The sequence below is a fragment of the Amblyraja radiata genome, chromosome 25 (assembly GCF_010909765.2).
Source record: "Amblyraja radiata isolate CabotCenter1 chromosome 25, sAmbRad1.1.pri, whole genome shotgun sequence".
Taxonomy (NCBI): domain Eukaryota; kingdom Metazoa; phylum Chordata; class Chondrichthyes; order Rajiformes; family Rajidae; genus Amblyraja; species Amblyraja radiata.
Genome location: NC_045980.1, coordinates 29,432,036 through 29,449,756, shown reverse-complemented (window position 1 = coordinate 29,449,756; position 17,721 = coordinate 29,432,036). Strand labels below are relative to the sequence as shown.

General features: G+C 39.8%; 1 protein-coding gene across 1 annotated transcript in view; it reads right to left on the bottom strand.

Moving 5' to 3' along the window:
• The window catches only part of unc119b (unc-119 lipid binding chaperone B), a 39,872-nt gene extending 23,569 nt beyond the window's left edge, over positions 1–16,303 (bottom strand). The window contains exon 1 of the mRNA XM_033043670.1: positions 15,913–16,303. Coding sequence (XP_032899561.1) covers positions 15,913–16,102 — 190 coding nt within the window. The 5' untranslated portion in view covers positions 16,103–16,303. The remainder of the gene's footprint in view (positions 1–15,912) is intronic.
• Positions 16,304–17,721: the final 1,418 nt, after the last annotated feature.

Sequence of the window (17,721 nt, the reverse complement as noted above, 5' to 3'; positions counted from 1 at the left end):
ATCAGGCAGCATCTCTGGAGATAAGGAATAGGTGAAGTTTCGGGTCAAGACCCTTCTTCAGACAGAGTCAGGGGAGAGGGAACCGAGAGATATGAAAAGGTACTTAGAACAAATTAATGAAAAAATTGCAAAAAGGCAGATCAAAGCCAACAACGATGATCAAGTAAAGATAGAGCCCACAATGGTCCATTGTGGGCTGTGGGAAAGGTGATGATGAGTAATAACTGGGTTTTGAGTTCATCATGTTAGCAAAATCACTGAAGGTAAAGTTCACAATTTAAAGATTACATCTGGTACTAAACCACTTAATGGTTTGGTTGAAACGCAAGAAGCAATTGGGTTATTTTAAACATGGATGCAAATATCAGGCAGGTTTCATTGGTCACTTTATATTAAGAGCTATTAATGTTTAAAGTGTAATTAAGATTTTAAGATATCAATTCTGCCACGTTGGCCAAGATCAGTTTAGAAGAGTTACTCATGTGCAAGCTATATTTCAACTGATGCCATCATTTATGTTGTATAAACATATTTAGGATATCGGCTTACAGAACACAAAGCTGGCTTTCAGTCATTGTGCGGAGCAGAAGGATCCAGATAGCCAGACCAATGTTTTGCGGAATAGCTACCATTTACAATGTGAGTTGACTACAGATGACCTTTTGAAAAACAAAGAACACTTTGAACCAAAACAGAAAATGCTGGAAATTCACAGGAGGTCAAACCACATCTGTACATAGAGAAACTGGGTCAACATTTTAATTCAGAGATATTTTGTCTCCATTCGAAAAACATTGATGTTGTTTCTCTTTCCACATGCCTCCTGAACTTGAGTACTTCCAGCATTACCTGTTTCCGTTTTAGATTTCCAGCAACTGAAGTTGTTTTGATTAATGCTCAGAACCAATTGAGAGCTATCTTAAGTTTTTCTTCCAAAGTTGGTCCACAATTGAGCAAATTTTAAATCCTAAAAATTTTAAATCATGACTTGGTCTTCCACTCAATTCTATCATATGAGCTATTACGAGAGGTTGAGCAAGTTGTGAGTCTATTCCTTGGAGCACAGGAGAATGAGGGCTGATCTTAGAGCTTTTACAAAATCATGAGGAATAGATTGGGTAGACACACAGAGCGTCTTGCCCAGAGCAGGGGAACGGAGAACCAGAGGACATACCTTCAAGGTGAGGGGGGAGAGATTTAATGGAAACCAAGGGATAACCATTTCACACACAGGATAGTGGTTGTATGGAACAAACTGCTGGAGGATGTAGTTGAGGCAGGTACTATCACAACGTTTAAGAAACATTTAGACAAGTATATGGATAGGACAGGTTTAGAGGGATATTTGCCAAACGCAGGTAGGTGGGACTAGTGTAGATGGGATATGTCGGTCAACGTGGGCAAGTTGGGCCTGTTTTCACGCTGTATGACTCTATGATTCTGACACTAATAATACACCCACCCATGATGCTCCCTTAGCCAGAGTTCAAATAAATCCAAATCCTGAGATTTATTTGCTCGACAGAATCCCTCTGGGTCATTATAAATATCTACATTGACAAAATTGCAGTCAGAGTTGACACATTTTCTGTCAACTATTCAAATGGTTTGCAGGCTGCAGTTAAAATTGGAAGATATTTTAACAATCACTTACTGATCAGAGTTCAAGTCCTAGCAAAGCAGGTGTGGAATTTGAATAATCTAGAATTCAAAAGAAAATATCTCGAAGTAATGCAAAAGAAACCACCAGCCCGAATTATAATGTCTTCCTGCAGAGTGTGGTTGATCCCTGACATGGCTTCACATTTAGGGATGAGCAATAAATGCTGGATTTGCCATATTCTGAAAAGTAAATCATGCTGCTTCCAGAATTTAAAAAATACAGAAATATTGAAGGGTGGAATTGAAGAAAGTTTCCAAAATTGGGTATAAACATTGGTGAGATAATCTACAAGCAATTCTCAGTACCTGTACTCTCACTTGCTCTTATGCAAGCTATATTTCAACTCAGTCGTTTATTTTGTATAAACATATTCGGCATATCTGCTTTAATTACCTGAAGTACATAATCTAATTCTAGTGCATTCAATACTTTATGATCTCTGCTCTTCTGTATAACCTGCTTCATATTCTGCAGGGATAAGCTGAAGCACTCAATTCATGGATTAATAAAAACATGTCTTACATGGCATTCAATATCAACGTAAAGATCCGTCAAAATTATCTTCTCCAGGTGCTCTGTCTAAGACTGACATATCCAAGACTTGGCATTACATTAACATTCCTCTAGTCATAGTTGCCATGTAAACTATGTTTACAAGCCATAGCTTGCAATAACCATAAACTACAGTCTCATATGTGCTGTTTAATGGTGAATTTTATAGCCTTGCAGACACTGCTACACGTTCAATTGTAGATAAGCATACATCATCATACAGAAGTGAGGCAATAATTTAAGCTTAAGTTCATTGCAATCACTTTGCTGTTGCCTTAATGGCACTGATGTCTTCAAAAGGCTTCATGTGCATTATTATATGCATCTATTCATTGAATCCCAACAATTCATTACACCAATGGGCTTGTCAGAAGGAATCACACACAACGAAAAGGATGTCGATGAATAATAAAGTGTTTTTGAAACATTTACTGTACATAAGGATGTGTAGAGTGAAATATACTCTGTTTCAGCAAGTAATTACACAATGTTAAAGCTGATCCTCCGAAAGCATACTGGGACTACATTGCCAGTAACACCTCCAAGCTCCTGGACAGATGGGTCTGCCGCAGGATCCTCAATTTTCTGACCCGCAGCCCACAATCAGCCATGATTGGTGATATCCTTCACAATATTTGTCAACAATGGTACCTCGCAAGGATACGTTCAGTTTCCAAGTTTTCAGATAATAATAATAATAATAATAATAATAATGGATGGGATTTATATAGCGCATTTCTAATACTCAAGGCGCTTTACATCGCATTATTCATTCACTCCTCAGTCACACTCGGTGGTGGTAAGCTACTTCTGTGGTGGTTGGATCATGAACAATGACAAGATGGAGTACAGGAAGGAGACAGGAAGGAAACTTAGTAATATGGTGTTGGAAAAACAACATCCCCCTCACTGCCAACGATGAAGGAGCTAATCATCGACTTCATGAACCCTGTTGGAGTACATGCACGATTCAGCATCAATCATGCCAAAGTGGAAATGGTCGAGGACTTCAAGTGCCTTGGTGTAAACATTACCAACAATGTCGTGAACCTACGACATTGAAGTGACAGTCAAAAAGACACACCAACAACTGTACCTCCTCAGGAGTCTGAGGAAATATGCCATATCTCCAATACCTCTTATAAACTTTGACAGATGCACCGTAGAAACCATACCTTCAGCTTGCATCACAGCTTGGTTTTTAACAAGCTCTTCTCAAAATTGCAAGAAATTGCAGTGTTGCAGATGTATTCCAGGTTCTCACAGACCAAACTCCTCACCATTGACTCCATCTACACTTTACACTTCCTCGGGAATACAGCCAAAATAAAAGACTTCTCCCACTCCAGTCATTCCTTCATTCCCGCTCCCACTGAGCAGAGGACATAGAAGCTTGAAAGCAAGCAACACCAGACTCAGGAACTGCTTGTTCCCCTCAGTTTCAGGCTTTTGAGCAGTCCTCCCAGGGTGCAGTTCTATTCTCCTCAACCTCTGGGCAGACTGATTCTCTTCTGTCTCATTGCGGACCTTGTCTCTGGAACTGTTGCGTTACAACGCAGAGAATTATATTCTGCACTCTGTTTCTTTTCCGTCACTCTACCTATTGTACTTGAATTTGGCTCGGTTATATTTATGTGCACTATTTGCCTGGATAATAGGCAAAACAAAGATTTTCATTGTACACGTGACAATGATGAATCTAAACTGAGAATATCCACACATCAGCCAAGTGTAGTTTTGGATTAGCAGCATCAAATCATAGCGTGACTATTCTATTGAAAGGTCATCAGCCTGGAATGATAATCTTGTTCTTCTCTCCACAAATGCTGCCTGATCTGCTCAGTATTTCAAGCATTTTTTGTTTCCTCTCATAATTCTATTACCTACAGTATTTTGTTTGGGGGATAAAGTTTTGATAGCTTGACAGTAAACCGCGCATATCAAGACGATCAGCAATTGGCCTAGCAAGTGACCAAATTCACAGAATGCTACCAACAAAATTTGCAAACCATGCCAATAGCTGTGCTAACTATCTTCATAAGGTCCAACAGAACAAAATAGAGATATTTGCTGTGGGTATAACTGCTGTTGTTATGCAGCAATATCACCAGATATATGTTTTGATAACATAAACCACTGCTGAAATTGCTATAGTTTCACCTCCTGCAAGAATTTGTGTAAATTCATGACATTAAGAGTTATCTAGTCAGCTGCCAGCAAATGCAAACGTGTACATTAGGTTTCTATTACCTTCTGCCCTAGCCCTGTGCTTCTCCACAGCTGAATACGCGTGCTCAAGCTGGAGCCGCTCCCACCACACCAAACTGGTTGACACAGCCCTCAACGACACCTGCCGCATTATCACGGGATACATAAAGACAACGCCAGTCCCGTGCCTCTACTCCCTAGCTGGTATTGCCCCCCCCCCCCCCCCCCAATATCAGACGATCCATCGTCGCCCAAGACGAGCGGAGAGCACAGGAGATCGATACCAGGCACCCCCTGCACGGACACACAGCACCTCCACCTCGACTGAAATCCAGAGCCAGTTTCTTGCAGACAGTCCCACCTCTCCAGACAACCAAAGAAACAGCAAGGACCAACATCTGGAAAGATGAATGGAACCAGCTCAACACACGAGCCCACGACTGGATGGAGAGAGGAATCACTCCGACTGAATGCCTCGCCAGCGGGCACGACCTCCCATGGCCAACCTGGAAGACCCTCAACAGATTACGAGTGGAGCAGGGGAGGTGCAAAGCACTTATGAAAGCATGGAACTACCAGGCAGAAGACACATGCAGCTGTGGAGCAGTACAGACAATGTCCCACCTACTGGAGTGTGACGACGCCCCCCAGTGCAGCCCCCAGGACCTGGCTGAACCGACCCGACCAGCTGTGACCTGCGCCAGATACTGGCAGAACGACATCTGAGATTGCAACGGACTCGAAGAAGATTACCTTCAGATTTGCCTGGCATTTTTAAGTACCCTTGTCTTCCAATCTTAATCAAAAGCATCTGACGATTATGAGCCTTTCGAAAGGCCTTCAAAATGCCTGGCTGTTTATGACATTTCCATTGAGCAGCCTCCTCATGTTAAATTTAATTTGCACAATTATTTTGCTCCCTTTAAACAAGTTATCAGGACTGCCAAAACTACAAATGGACTTACCACAGAAATTTAAGTGCAAACACACTTCGACTTTATATTTGTTTAAAACCCATAACTATACATACTTCACACCAATATCAAAATAAAAATGTGTTTTCAATCATCGGTAAAAATTCTCATTTCCTAAACAGGACTACCACTTAGGAAGTTAGGTGTGTGAGGGTTGAAGAATCATATCAATGAATCATAGCATATTTGTCACATTAGGCAACAAAAAAAGGGCTTACTTTTCAATAACCAAATATCAAAAGATAGAACAAGAATTAGAACAAAAATCATAAGGGCAGGTTGTGTATGATGTAAGAAACTACATGGATTGTAGAGTGTTGAGCTGAAAGGACCAATGCTCAAAGAAAAGTACTAACTTTAAACAAAATCTCCTCTGCGGTAACTATAATCATCTGTAAGCACAACTTTCTCTTTGGTCTGAAGGCAATGCGTTTCAAGAACATGGTCTCCTGCAGAATTGATTCACTGATTCTGTGACCAATCACACTCCCACATTTAGCTAAATTTAGTTGAGCAGTGTTAATTCCATTGTGATCACTGTATTTTTAATTACAACCTGGCTCAGAATATTTGATAGCTTGCTATTTTATGGCATTCCAATTCTCTGACATTTAAAAATCCACTTAAATCAATCTTACGGTACTGTTAAATGACAAAATTCATGCTTCAGTGTAAAATATAGCCCATAAATGCAGTGACTCATTGTGGGTGATATTTCAATTAGCTACCAAATGTCAAGTTAAACTTGTCAGATGCTATCAATGAAAATAAGGCAAAATAAATAAACATTATTTTCTGAAGCCATGGGAAATCCATCAAGAGCTAATCCCAATTTCTTTACAATGTACAAAACCATCTTCCAACACTATACATAATGTGATAATATCTGTAACGTCTGTATTTGTAAGAGCTGATCAGAGATGATATCACATATAGAGGTTAATATCAATCTATTAAGAAAGCTGCCATATCCAACTCTCACATATAACATTAAACATTCCAATAAGCTACAAACCAAGACCTCATCCATCTCAGCATCAGAAAAATCAATACAAACTGATTTGTAGCTAACACAGGATTAATAGAGATTAATCATCAGTACAGCATGGTCAGAAAATATTTTAACCATATAAATTAAAGTTGGTAATCAAATTATCTCAGATGTAATTAGACTTTTCAGTACCAAGACATCAACAAGCAGATTTTACCCAACAAATCTGCAAAGATCAATGGCCTATTCAAGAACTGCATTATTTTAATTTAATTTTCTCACCTCTCCCAAAGCTGCATCATCATGGCAACTCATGATGCATCATCCAATTAACCTTTGTCTGTATGTTTAAGAAAGAACTGCAGATGCTGGAAAAATCGAAGGTAGACAAAAATGCTGGAGAAACTCAGCGGGTGAGGCATACGGATTTGTCTGTGTGTAATCCGTGTAGCAATTGTCAATGACTAATTAGCTAATTGGATATATCATCTGACCAAAAGCCTCCATCATATACAAACAGGTATTTTCTACAGGAACAACTACATTGCAATCAGAAGCGGATTTTCCCAAGTAACTAAAACACAAGCACACCCCTCCTCAAGATAAGTTTGGTAAACTGAAAGTAGGCCAGCAATGGATTCTAGCCTAAATGTCACAGATTAGGCAGCTCTGGAAAACATGGATAGGCAACATTTCAGGTCGGGATTCTTCTTCATACCGCATCTGCAGGTGAGGGGAGTATTTGATTGGCAAATGGTTGGACAAAGGCCAAAGATTTTTAAAACGTGAGAGATTATGTAGTTAGGAAAGATAATGCACAAAATGTGAAGCCACAGCAGGGAATGTAGGTGAAAGGGAATGGAAAGGGAAAAGGGTGCACATTAAGATGGGGCACGGGGAAAAGGGGAAAAAGGGGAAGGGAGGGAGGGTTGTTTGTAGGCCAGTTACCTAAAACTGGAGAATCCAATGATCATACCTTAGGGTTGTAAGCTACTGAGGAAGTGGATATGAGGAAGTGGAATAACCTAAATATCATTTGTTATCACGCAAATTGTATTTTCTAACCACCATTTAGGTACACAGCAACCATTCTACTCACTAAGAAATTTATTTCGGATTCAAAAATTAAAATCGAGATCACAGCAGTTAATCACAAATTGAACATTTACTCGGTTTTAGAAAGCATAAATGGAGCAAACGTTTAATTTGCAAAAATAAAAGCATTGTTGATCTACCTCCAATTATCACCAAGTAAACTATTGCAAAAGGATAGGCTCAAATTTGCTAACATAAATACCAATGAATGGATCACAATTATTTTTAACTGCTTGGCTTCACACTCTTGCATATATTTTATAACAAGCAGGTATTACAGGTACAAAACCACTTTCCAAAACTTAAATAATCAGATGCAAATTTCAACAATACATTGTTTTATATTTTTAGCATCATGTCAATATAACTACTTTTGCATATAAATTCCATAAAACCAAAATAAAATATGTTAAGAGTAAGCAGCGTGTACTGCTTTGTACAAGACATTGGTGAGGCTACACTTGAATAACGTGTTCATTTTTTGTAACCCTGTTATAGTAAAGTTGTTAAGCTGGAAGGGGCGCTGAAAAGATTTACAAGGATGTTTCCAGGACTCGGGGGGCCATGCTATAGGGAGTTTGAACAGGCTAGGACTTTATTCCTTGGATCGCAGAAGAATGAAGGGTAATCTTATAGCGGTGTACATGATCATAAAAAAATAGATAGGGTAAATGCACAGCCTTCTACCCAGAGTGGGGGAATTGAGAACCAGAGGACATAGGTTTAAGGTGAAGGGGGTAACATTTAATATGAACCTGAGGGGCAACTTTTTTGTTTACACAAAGGGCGGTAGGTGTACGGAACGAGCTGTCGGCAGAGGTAATTGAGGCAGGTACTATCACATGTTTAAGAAACATTTAGACAAGCAAATGGATAGGATAGGTTGAGGGATATGGGCCAAATGCAGGCAGGTGGGACTAGTGTAGATGGGACATTTTGGCCTGTGTGGGCAAGTTGGGCCAAAGGGCCTGTTTTCACATTGTATGACTCGCAGTTTTAGAAAGTGGTTCTGCACCAGTAACCATACCTGCTCATTAAAATAAATGCAAAAGTACGAAGCTAGGTAATTTATAAAAATATCGGGATCCTTTTTTATTGGATTTAGATTCAGATTCAGATTCAGATTCAGATTCAATTTTAATTGTCATTGTCAGTGTACAGTACAGAGACAACGAAATGCATTTAGCATCTCCCTGGAAGAGCGACATAGCAAATGATTTAAATAAATAATAATAAGTGATAATAAGTGTCCGGGGGGTGGGGGGGTGATTGGCAGTCACCGAGGTACGTTGTTGAGTAGAGTGACAGCCGCCGGGAAGAAGCTGTTCCTGGACCTGCTGGTTCGGCAATGGAGAGACCTGTAGCGCCTCCCGGATGGTAGGAGGGTAAACAGTCCATGGTTGGGGTGAGAGCAGTCCTTGGCGATGCTGAGCGCCCTCCGCAGATAACGCTTGCTTTGGACAGACTCAATGGAGGGGAGCGAGGAACCGGTGATGCGTTGGGCAATTTTCACCACCCTCTGCAATGCCTTCCGGTCGGAGACAGAGCAGTTGCCATACCATACTGTGATGCAGTTGTATAGACCAATAGGTTGTCATATCTGAATATATCCTTTTGCACTCTCTCTCGTTTACTAGATGGCAAATGGAAATAGATCAGCAATGCCTTTACTTTTGAAAATTGAGTGTCTTGGTAAAGAGGTTCCAATTGCCTTTCTGATCCTAAAGGCATGCTAGTATGTAGGTTATTTGGTGGGTGCAATGTTAATTGGCATGTGAGAGAATGGAAAATAAGTATAGGAATGGAGTTAATGGGAATGTTCTAAAAGCCAGTGCACATCTTATGTCCAAATGGTCTTCCTTTAGTATTATTTTTTATATTTATTTCTATTTTTTTATTGGGGGAAAAATAAAAATAAATATGGATACAGAAAATGTAAGTTTAGTTTAGAGATAAAACTAAAGACTCTGACCACAGAGTCCGGCAGAGGTAATTGAGACAGGTACTATCACATGTTTAAGAATCATTTAGACAATCAAATGGATAGGATAGGTTTGAAACAGGCCCGTCGGCCCACAGAGTCCGTGCCGACCAGCGATCCCCATACACGTTTACTATCCTATACACCAGGGACAATTTACAATGTTTTACCAAAGCCAATTTACCTACACCTTTAAAGTGTGGGAGGAAACGGGAACACCCGGAGAAGATCCACACGGTCATGGCGAGAACCTACAAACTCTGTACCGACAGCACTCGTGGTCAGGATTGAACCCGGGTCTCTGGCGCTGTAACGCAGCAACTCTGCTGCTGTGTCACCGTGCCGCCCCCATGTGACATGAACGTCTGACGCTCCATATCTCTTAATATTTGTTTGTATTTATGTCTACTATGAATAACCTTACATTTGATCTCCATTTGCTTTGACCATTGCATGCATTTATTCATTTCTTTATATTTTAATGCTTCCTTTACATTTGCCGCTTGGCTTTGAGTTTCTGACAAATTTGAATATTGGTTTCTCACCCATCTATTTGAGTATTCAGCAATTACCTCGTTATTCCATCCTGTCTCCTGCAAAGCCTAATCTAGTCAATCATTTTCCTTCAATTCTACAATCTTTAACTTTAGTTGATAGTTTGTTTTGAGCAAGAGGCTTTCTTTATCAAATTCCTTCTGAAACATGCTATAAATAACCATAGATGTTCCCCTGTTCATTTATATATTCATGACCATAGCACGATGGTGCAGTGGTTAATGCCTCACAGCTCGAGAAACTTATGTTCTGACACTCTCCGTGTATAGACCAATAGCAACTATGAGGAGTTGATGGAAATATGGGGGTAAACAAAATGGCATTAGTGCCGTACTGGTACAAATAGGTGCTCGAAGATCAGCATGGACTCAATGGACGAAGATCAGTAGGTCTTTACAAATGTGCACATTTCTCACAATCAGTGTTACAGAGTGGAAGGAAACCATTTGGCCTATTGTGTCCATGTCAGCTCTATGCTAGAGCAATCCAGTTTATCTCACTGCCTCACTCTCTCCCAGAGGCCTGCAAATGTTTTCCTTTCAAGCACTTTTCCTGCATCCTTAAAAAAAGTTGATTGATTTCACACATGCAAACTTTCCTTTGTAATTCTTTGTTGATTTTATTTACAGCAGAATTTTTTTCCAAGAGGTTTAGTCTTTAATTACAAACTTTCATTTCCCAGTAGCAACAAGTCTAACTGATCTACAATTCCCTGCTTTGCTTTTCTCTTTTCTGAAATCAGGAAAGTGGCATTACACAAATATCTAATAATAAAACAGCGAACAGCGCAGCCAAGGAACAGGCCCTTCGACTCACAATGTCTGTGCCGAACATGATGCCAAGATAAACAAATCTCATTTGCCTGTACATGATCTACATCCCTCCGTTCCCTGCATATCCATGTGCCTATCCAAAAGCTTCTTACACACTACTATCAAAAGAGAGCTCTAAAGAACTTCAGAAGATTATAAGCTTGGGTGCTTGCAATGTGCTCACTGACCCCAAAAAACAAAAGTATTTATATACTTTATAAACATAGCAAAGCATCCCTAGTCTTTTCTAAACTGCATAATCAAAATAAAATTTTACAGCAAACCACTAAAATGAAAACATGATTAAAAGTGTGGCCAGAAGGGTGACAATTAAGAAACAGCTTCAAGAAAACTACAGGTAGACACAAAATGCTGGAGTAACTCAGCGGGACATGCAGCATCTATGGAGAGAAGGAATGGGTGATGTTTCGGGTCAAGGCCCTTCTTCATAGGAAACTATGGAGAGAATCACATTTTTTTTAGATTATGGAAGCTGAATGAAATGCTACCAAAGTGAAACACTTAAATTTAGGAAAGCTCAGAGGGAGAGAGTTGGAGACAGCCGCCTCAGAGATGCATAGTGCTGGAAGAAGTGACCAACAAAAGGACTGCTCTCACCCCAACCATGGACTGTTTACCCTCCTACCATCCGGGAAGCGCTACAGGTCTCACCGTTGCCGGACCAGCAGGTCCAGGAACAGCATCTTCCCTGCGGCTGTCACTCTACTCAACAATGTACCTCGGTGACTGCCAATCACCCCCCCCCCCCCCCCCCGGACACTCCTCCCACAGGAAAAACACCATGACTGTATACATGTAAATAGATTTATTTATTGAAATCATATTCTATGTCGCTCTTCCAGGGAGATGCTAACTGCATTTCGCTGTCTCTGTACTGTACACTGACAATGACAATTAAAGTTGAATCTGAATCTGAATCTGAAATGGGAAAAACCATAGTGTCATTTGACGGCAAGTACAGGTATACAATCTTTCTCACTCAGGTAGGAACTCATGATTATGAATAAATGGAATGATAAATTAAATGAGGCAAGGAAAAGAGGATCATTGATGACATCAAGATGGCTGTGGATGGTATGAAGGAGGGGGGAAAGAAAACAAAGGAATATAAGGTACCTGTGGTGGTTTCTGGCAAATCAAGGGGATAAAATAAACAGACTTATTGATGGTGTGGTCCAAAGATCATCTAAATCTAAGGAGGAAATTTCAGCTCTCATGATTTAGAGGCAGTGGATGAATGAGAATGGGGTAGAGATAAGTTAGACAAAAATGCTGGAGAAGCTCAGCAGGTGAGGCAGCATCTATGGAGCGAGGGAATAGGTGACCTTTCGGGTCGAGACCATTCTTCAAGGTAAAGATAAGTATCATCAGCAGGTTTGTGGAACCTGATAATGTATGTGCTGGATGACTAAGATGGCCACTGTGGCAAAGAATACAACTGGACAAAAAAAGAGCAATATATATCCTGTGACAAACACCGTCAGTAGGGACTTGAGAATAGATTTAACAGTATGGTGGCAGAACGGAAACTTTATTTTGGAAGATAAAATTCTGGGAAAGAGGTGTTACATCACATTCAAAAACATTGAAGAAGCAGATATTAAAGGTGATGCTGTTTCTAAGAGAGTTCACAGGTTAATGGAGATGGGCTAAATGAAGAATGGGGGATTATAATTGATGAAAGAAAACTATTAATTATAATACCTAACATAGAAACCAGAGAAAAGTTGAATGGTTAGCAGTTTAGTGAGAATAATGTCAAAAGAATAACAGATCGATATGTGAACAAGATTAACTTGGAATGTAGCAGAGAGAGTAGGGAAAGTTACAGTAACCTCTTAATGTTTGGGACAAAGATCCATCATTTATTTATTTGCCTCTGTCCTTCACAATTTGAGATTTGTAATTTAAAAAAAATCACATGTGGTTAAAGTGCACATTGTCAGATTTTATTAAAGGGTATTTTTATACATTTTGGTTTCACCATGTAGAAATTACAGCAGTGTACATACATAGTCCCCCTAAGGCTAAGGAAGACCCCCACAGCTGATGACAGAAGAATTCTCTCTATAATAAAGGAAAATCCCCAAACACCTGTCCAACATTCAGAAACACTCTTCAGGAGTCAGGTGTGGAATTGTCCATGACCACTGTCCACAGAAGACTTCATGAACAGAAATAGAGGCTACACTGCAAGGTTAGTTTGCCAAGAAGTACTCAAAACAGCAACCATAGTTCTGGAAAAAGGACTTGTTGACAAATGAGACAAAGATTAACATATCAGAGTGATGGCAAGAGCAAAGTATGGAGGAGAGAAGGAACTGCCCAAGATTCAAAGCATACCACCTCATCTGTGAAACAGTGGTATGGGTGTTATGGCCTGGGCATGTATGGCTGCTGAAGGTACTGGCTCACTTATCTTCATTGATGATACAACTGCTAATGGTAGTAGCATAATGAATTCTGAAGTGTACAGACACATCCTATCTGCTCATGTTCAAACAAATGCCTCAAAACTCATTGGTCTGCAGTTCATTCTACAGCAAGCCAATGATCCCAAACATACTGCTAAAGCGACAAAGGAGTTTTTCAAAGCTATAAAATGGTCATTTCTTGAGTGGCCAAATCAATCACCCGATCTGAACCTAATTGAGCATGCCTTTCATATGCTGAAGAGAAAACTGAAGGGGACTAGCCCCCAAAACAAGCATAAGCCAAAGATGGCTACAATACAGGCCTGGCATTGCATCACCAGAGAAGACACCCAGCAACTGGTGATGTCCATGAATTGCAGACTTCAAGCAGTCATTGCATGCAAAGGATATGCAACAAAATACTAACTATGACTACTTTCATTTACATGACATTGCTGTGTCCCAAGCATTATGATGCCCTGAAATGGAGGGATTACAAGTATAAACACTGCTGTAATTTCCACATGATGAGACCAAAATGTATAAAAATGGCCTTTATTAAAGTCTGACAATGTGCACTTTAACCACATGTGATTCTTTATATAACAAATCTCAAATTATGGAGTACAGAGGCAAATAAATAAATGATGGATTTTTGTCCCAAACATTATGGAGGGAACTGCATTAGGTCAGGTTTAGAGTTGGTGTAATCTTAAAGTTTGATTCAGTATTGGTATCGATGATGCAGAGCAAGGGGGCAAGTGGCAGAAGCACTTGACAAGGAAGCTTCACATTTGGAGCAAAATAATGCCATTTTGCACATTATTGTGATGATTGGAGAATTCTGGTTCAGAAAGATTCAATAACAATTCTTCCTTCAGGGCCCTAGGATCTGAACCATCTGGGATTTGTTTCTTGTGTCATTATTTTCTTTATGACTTAAATATTTTAGCCATTTCCTTTTCCTTTTCCAACAGTATTTTCCATGAGATTTTCCTTTATGGAAAGGATAATTGTAATCTAATTTTTCAGCATGTCTGCCATTTCTTTGTTTTTCAAGAACAACATTACATCATTTATAGAGTATTTCTCCCTACTGCTCAATTTCCTCCCACATCCCAAAGACCTGCTGGAGTGTAGGTTAATTATCTACTAAAAATTACTCTTAGTATAGGAGGGTGGCAGGAGAGTTGGGAGATTTGACGGAATAGGGACAAAGTAGGGGAAACCAGACCAACAGCAATGCTCCAAGAACAGACAGAGATTCAATGTCCTGAATGCCATTCGATGTCATAAGAAATTATGGAGGACCAAACCACCTTTATTTTGTAAAAAAAAAATGTTTAAGATCATTGTATTGATTTTGATATTATCAATTTCCCTATTTTACTTTGATATCCATCCTCTGCTTCTTTGTAACTTTCAGGGTCCACATCATATTAAATTGTTTTTTGATTACACAATGCTGATCTGTTTCCTACATTAAGAGAGTTTTAGGGTAATTATGAATGGTCTTTATTCTACCAAATTAGAGTAAATTTTACTGAAATCCACAATCTTAGTACCTATTTTACCTTTACAAACATTAAAGTGAAGCTAATCATGAAGAAGTCAACTTTACCAACACCCAAAATATTGGTAGCCGTTTTATATTTTGTTTTCAAACACTAACTCCAGGTGCTAACCAGAGGATAAACAATATGCATAGCTGCTGAAACAACTTGAAAATGTAGTGAGATGCTACAAATTCTGCTTTCATTACTGTTTGTTCAAATGTTCAATTGTCATATCACCAACAGCCTGTGGCAGTATTAATAAAAAAGGACAGTGCTTAAATAACTTGTATTTTAAGTGTGTCAATTATGTCTAAGTGGAAGTTCTTCTATCTTTTATTGAAAAGGGGAGTACAAGAAACCATGCCTTGGTAAGATTCACAATAATTTGGCAGTTTCAAGTTTTGAATATGTACACCACTTTCCAACATTGAGCATAATACATAAAGTTCACTATATCTTGCATGTTAAACACCAAATTTGCAAATTAGGTTGAAGGTAATTTTGATGTATTGACCAAGGCCAATATTGTTCTTTGATACCATATTCCCTTGCACAATTGCACTTCCAGACTGGAGTCTGTAAACATTTTGCTATAAAATATTTTTAAAGAAACGAATTTTTCCACGTTATCCTAGATATCTACTATAGGTTAGAGTGGATGAGTATGATTAAAGTTACATGCAACGCTAATTTATCAGATAACCTGATGCGGAAATTTAATTAAAAACAAAAAAAACCTGGAAAGGGCTGATAGTGGGAAGGGGTTGTTGCTTCGTGGGTGTCTTCCAGAACGTTTGTATTACTACCTTCCCGGTAGTTACTGGGAATAACCAAATCTGAACGGAATATGTATGTTGAGCAGCAGCGCGCTTCATTTAATGGATCGGAATAAATTAATTAATGTGGATGTACATCAAGAGTGCCAAATGGTGAGGAGAACTGCGGCTACGTTACAAGCCATTTGGCATTGCTACCGAGTTTTAACGGGGATCTCCCCATGTCCAGGGCCTAATTGGGGATAGACCTGGACACCCGCACACACCCACACACCCACCCAGACACCACCCGCCAGGCTGAAGCCAACTCTTACACTCGGTGGCATTCTGTAGGCACAGTACGTTGATCGGGCTGATGCAGTCCTTCTGCAACAACTCGGCTTCGGTGACCGGAGTCATCACGCCGTCGGGCTCCGGGTTCTTCCTGCTCTTTATCCTATTGAGCACGCTGCCTCCTTGCTTCTTCATCTCGTTATCGTCCGTCTGGTTCTCCGAGTTACTCATCGCGGCGACGGCGGTGGTGGTGGCGATGGCCCAGGGAGGAGGGGAAAGTAACTTCGAAGCGCTGGCAGCCGACGCTCCGAGCTATCCCCTCCCGGCCCTTGTCCCTCCACGGCGCTCACTGCCCGTCCTGCTGCCCAGTCCAGCGGCCCCGGGAGCCCGACTGCAAAATGGCGGCTGGTCGGTAAGGCTCGGTATCTATGGAGAGGCGGCGCTGGGGTCGCCGAGGGGTCACTCTCGCCCAATCAGACGCCGATCCCGGCTCGGCGCACAGCAAGATAGGCAGTGGGGACCTGCTGGTTGCACAGGGCATCTGGCACTTTGCATCTTCCCAACACAACTACCTGCCTGCCTCTGTGCTGATTATTATTCTTCATTTTACTCTTAACTTTTACTCTGCTGGCTCAAGGATATACAACAAGCACGAGAGTAGCTAAAGTATGTGGAGAATTCGTTTCAAGAAAGGGGGAAATGACAGAAATGGTAAATCATTATTTTGGATCAGTCTTCTGTGGTGATACTACTTCTTCATTTTACTCTTAACTTTTACTCTACTGGCTAAAGAATATACAACAAGCACGAGTAGCTAAAGTTGTGGAGAATCAGTTACAAGAAAGAGAGAAATGACAGATTTTTTTATTTTTATTACTTTGGTTCGGTCTTCTGCAATGATTCTTCTTATTAATTTTACTCTTAACTTTTACTCTATTGGCTCAAGGATATACAACAAGCACGAGAGTAGCTAAAGTATGTGGATAATTCGTTTCAAGAAAGGGGGAAATGACAGAAATGGTAAATAATTCTTTTGGATCAGTCTTCTGTGGTGATTATTCTTCTTCATTTTACTCTTAACTTTTACTCTACTGGCTCAAGAATATACAACAAGCACGAGAGTAGCTAAAGTTGTGGAGAATCAGCTAATGGCACATTCATTTCACTTGCACTCTATGTGCAATGTGACGAATAAACCCGTATTGTATTGTATTGCTTCAAGAAAGAGAGAAATGACAGATTTTTTTAATTTAATTACTTTGGATCGATCTTCTGTATTGATTAGTCTTATTCATTTTACTCTTAACTTTTACTCTACTGGCTCAAGAATATACAACACCTCCAGTTTAAATTCCATTTGGAATATTTTGGAGGACCAAGAAACCATGAACCAAGAACAAGCACGAGAGTAGCTAAAGTTGTGGAGAATCAGTTACAAGAAAGAGAGAAATTACAGATTTTGTTTTAAAAATTACTTTGGATCGGTCTTCTGTATTGATTATCCTTATTCATTTTACTCTTAATCTTTACTCTTTGGTTCGTCAAGCAAGAAAGTAGCTAGAGTATGTGGAGAATTTGTTGCAAGAAAGGGGGAAATGACAGAAATGGTTAATACTTATTTTGGATCAGTCTTCTGTGGCGATTATTCTTCTTCATTTTACTCTTAACTTTTACTCTACTGGCTCAAGAATATATAACAAACACGAGAGTAGCTAAAGTGGACGATGACTAGAAAGTTAGTTATGAGAAAGAGAGAAGTGACAGAATATTTAAATAATTAGATTGGATCAGTCTTCTGTAATGATTAATCATATTAATTTTACTCTTAATCTTTACTCTTTGGCTCATCA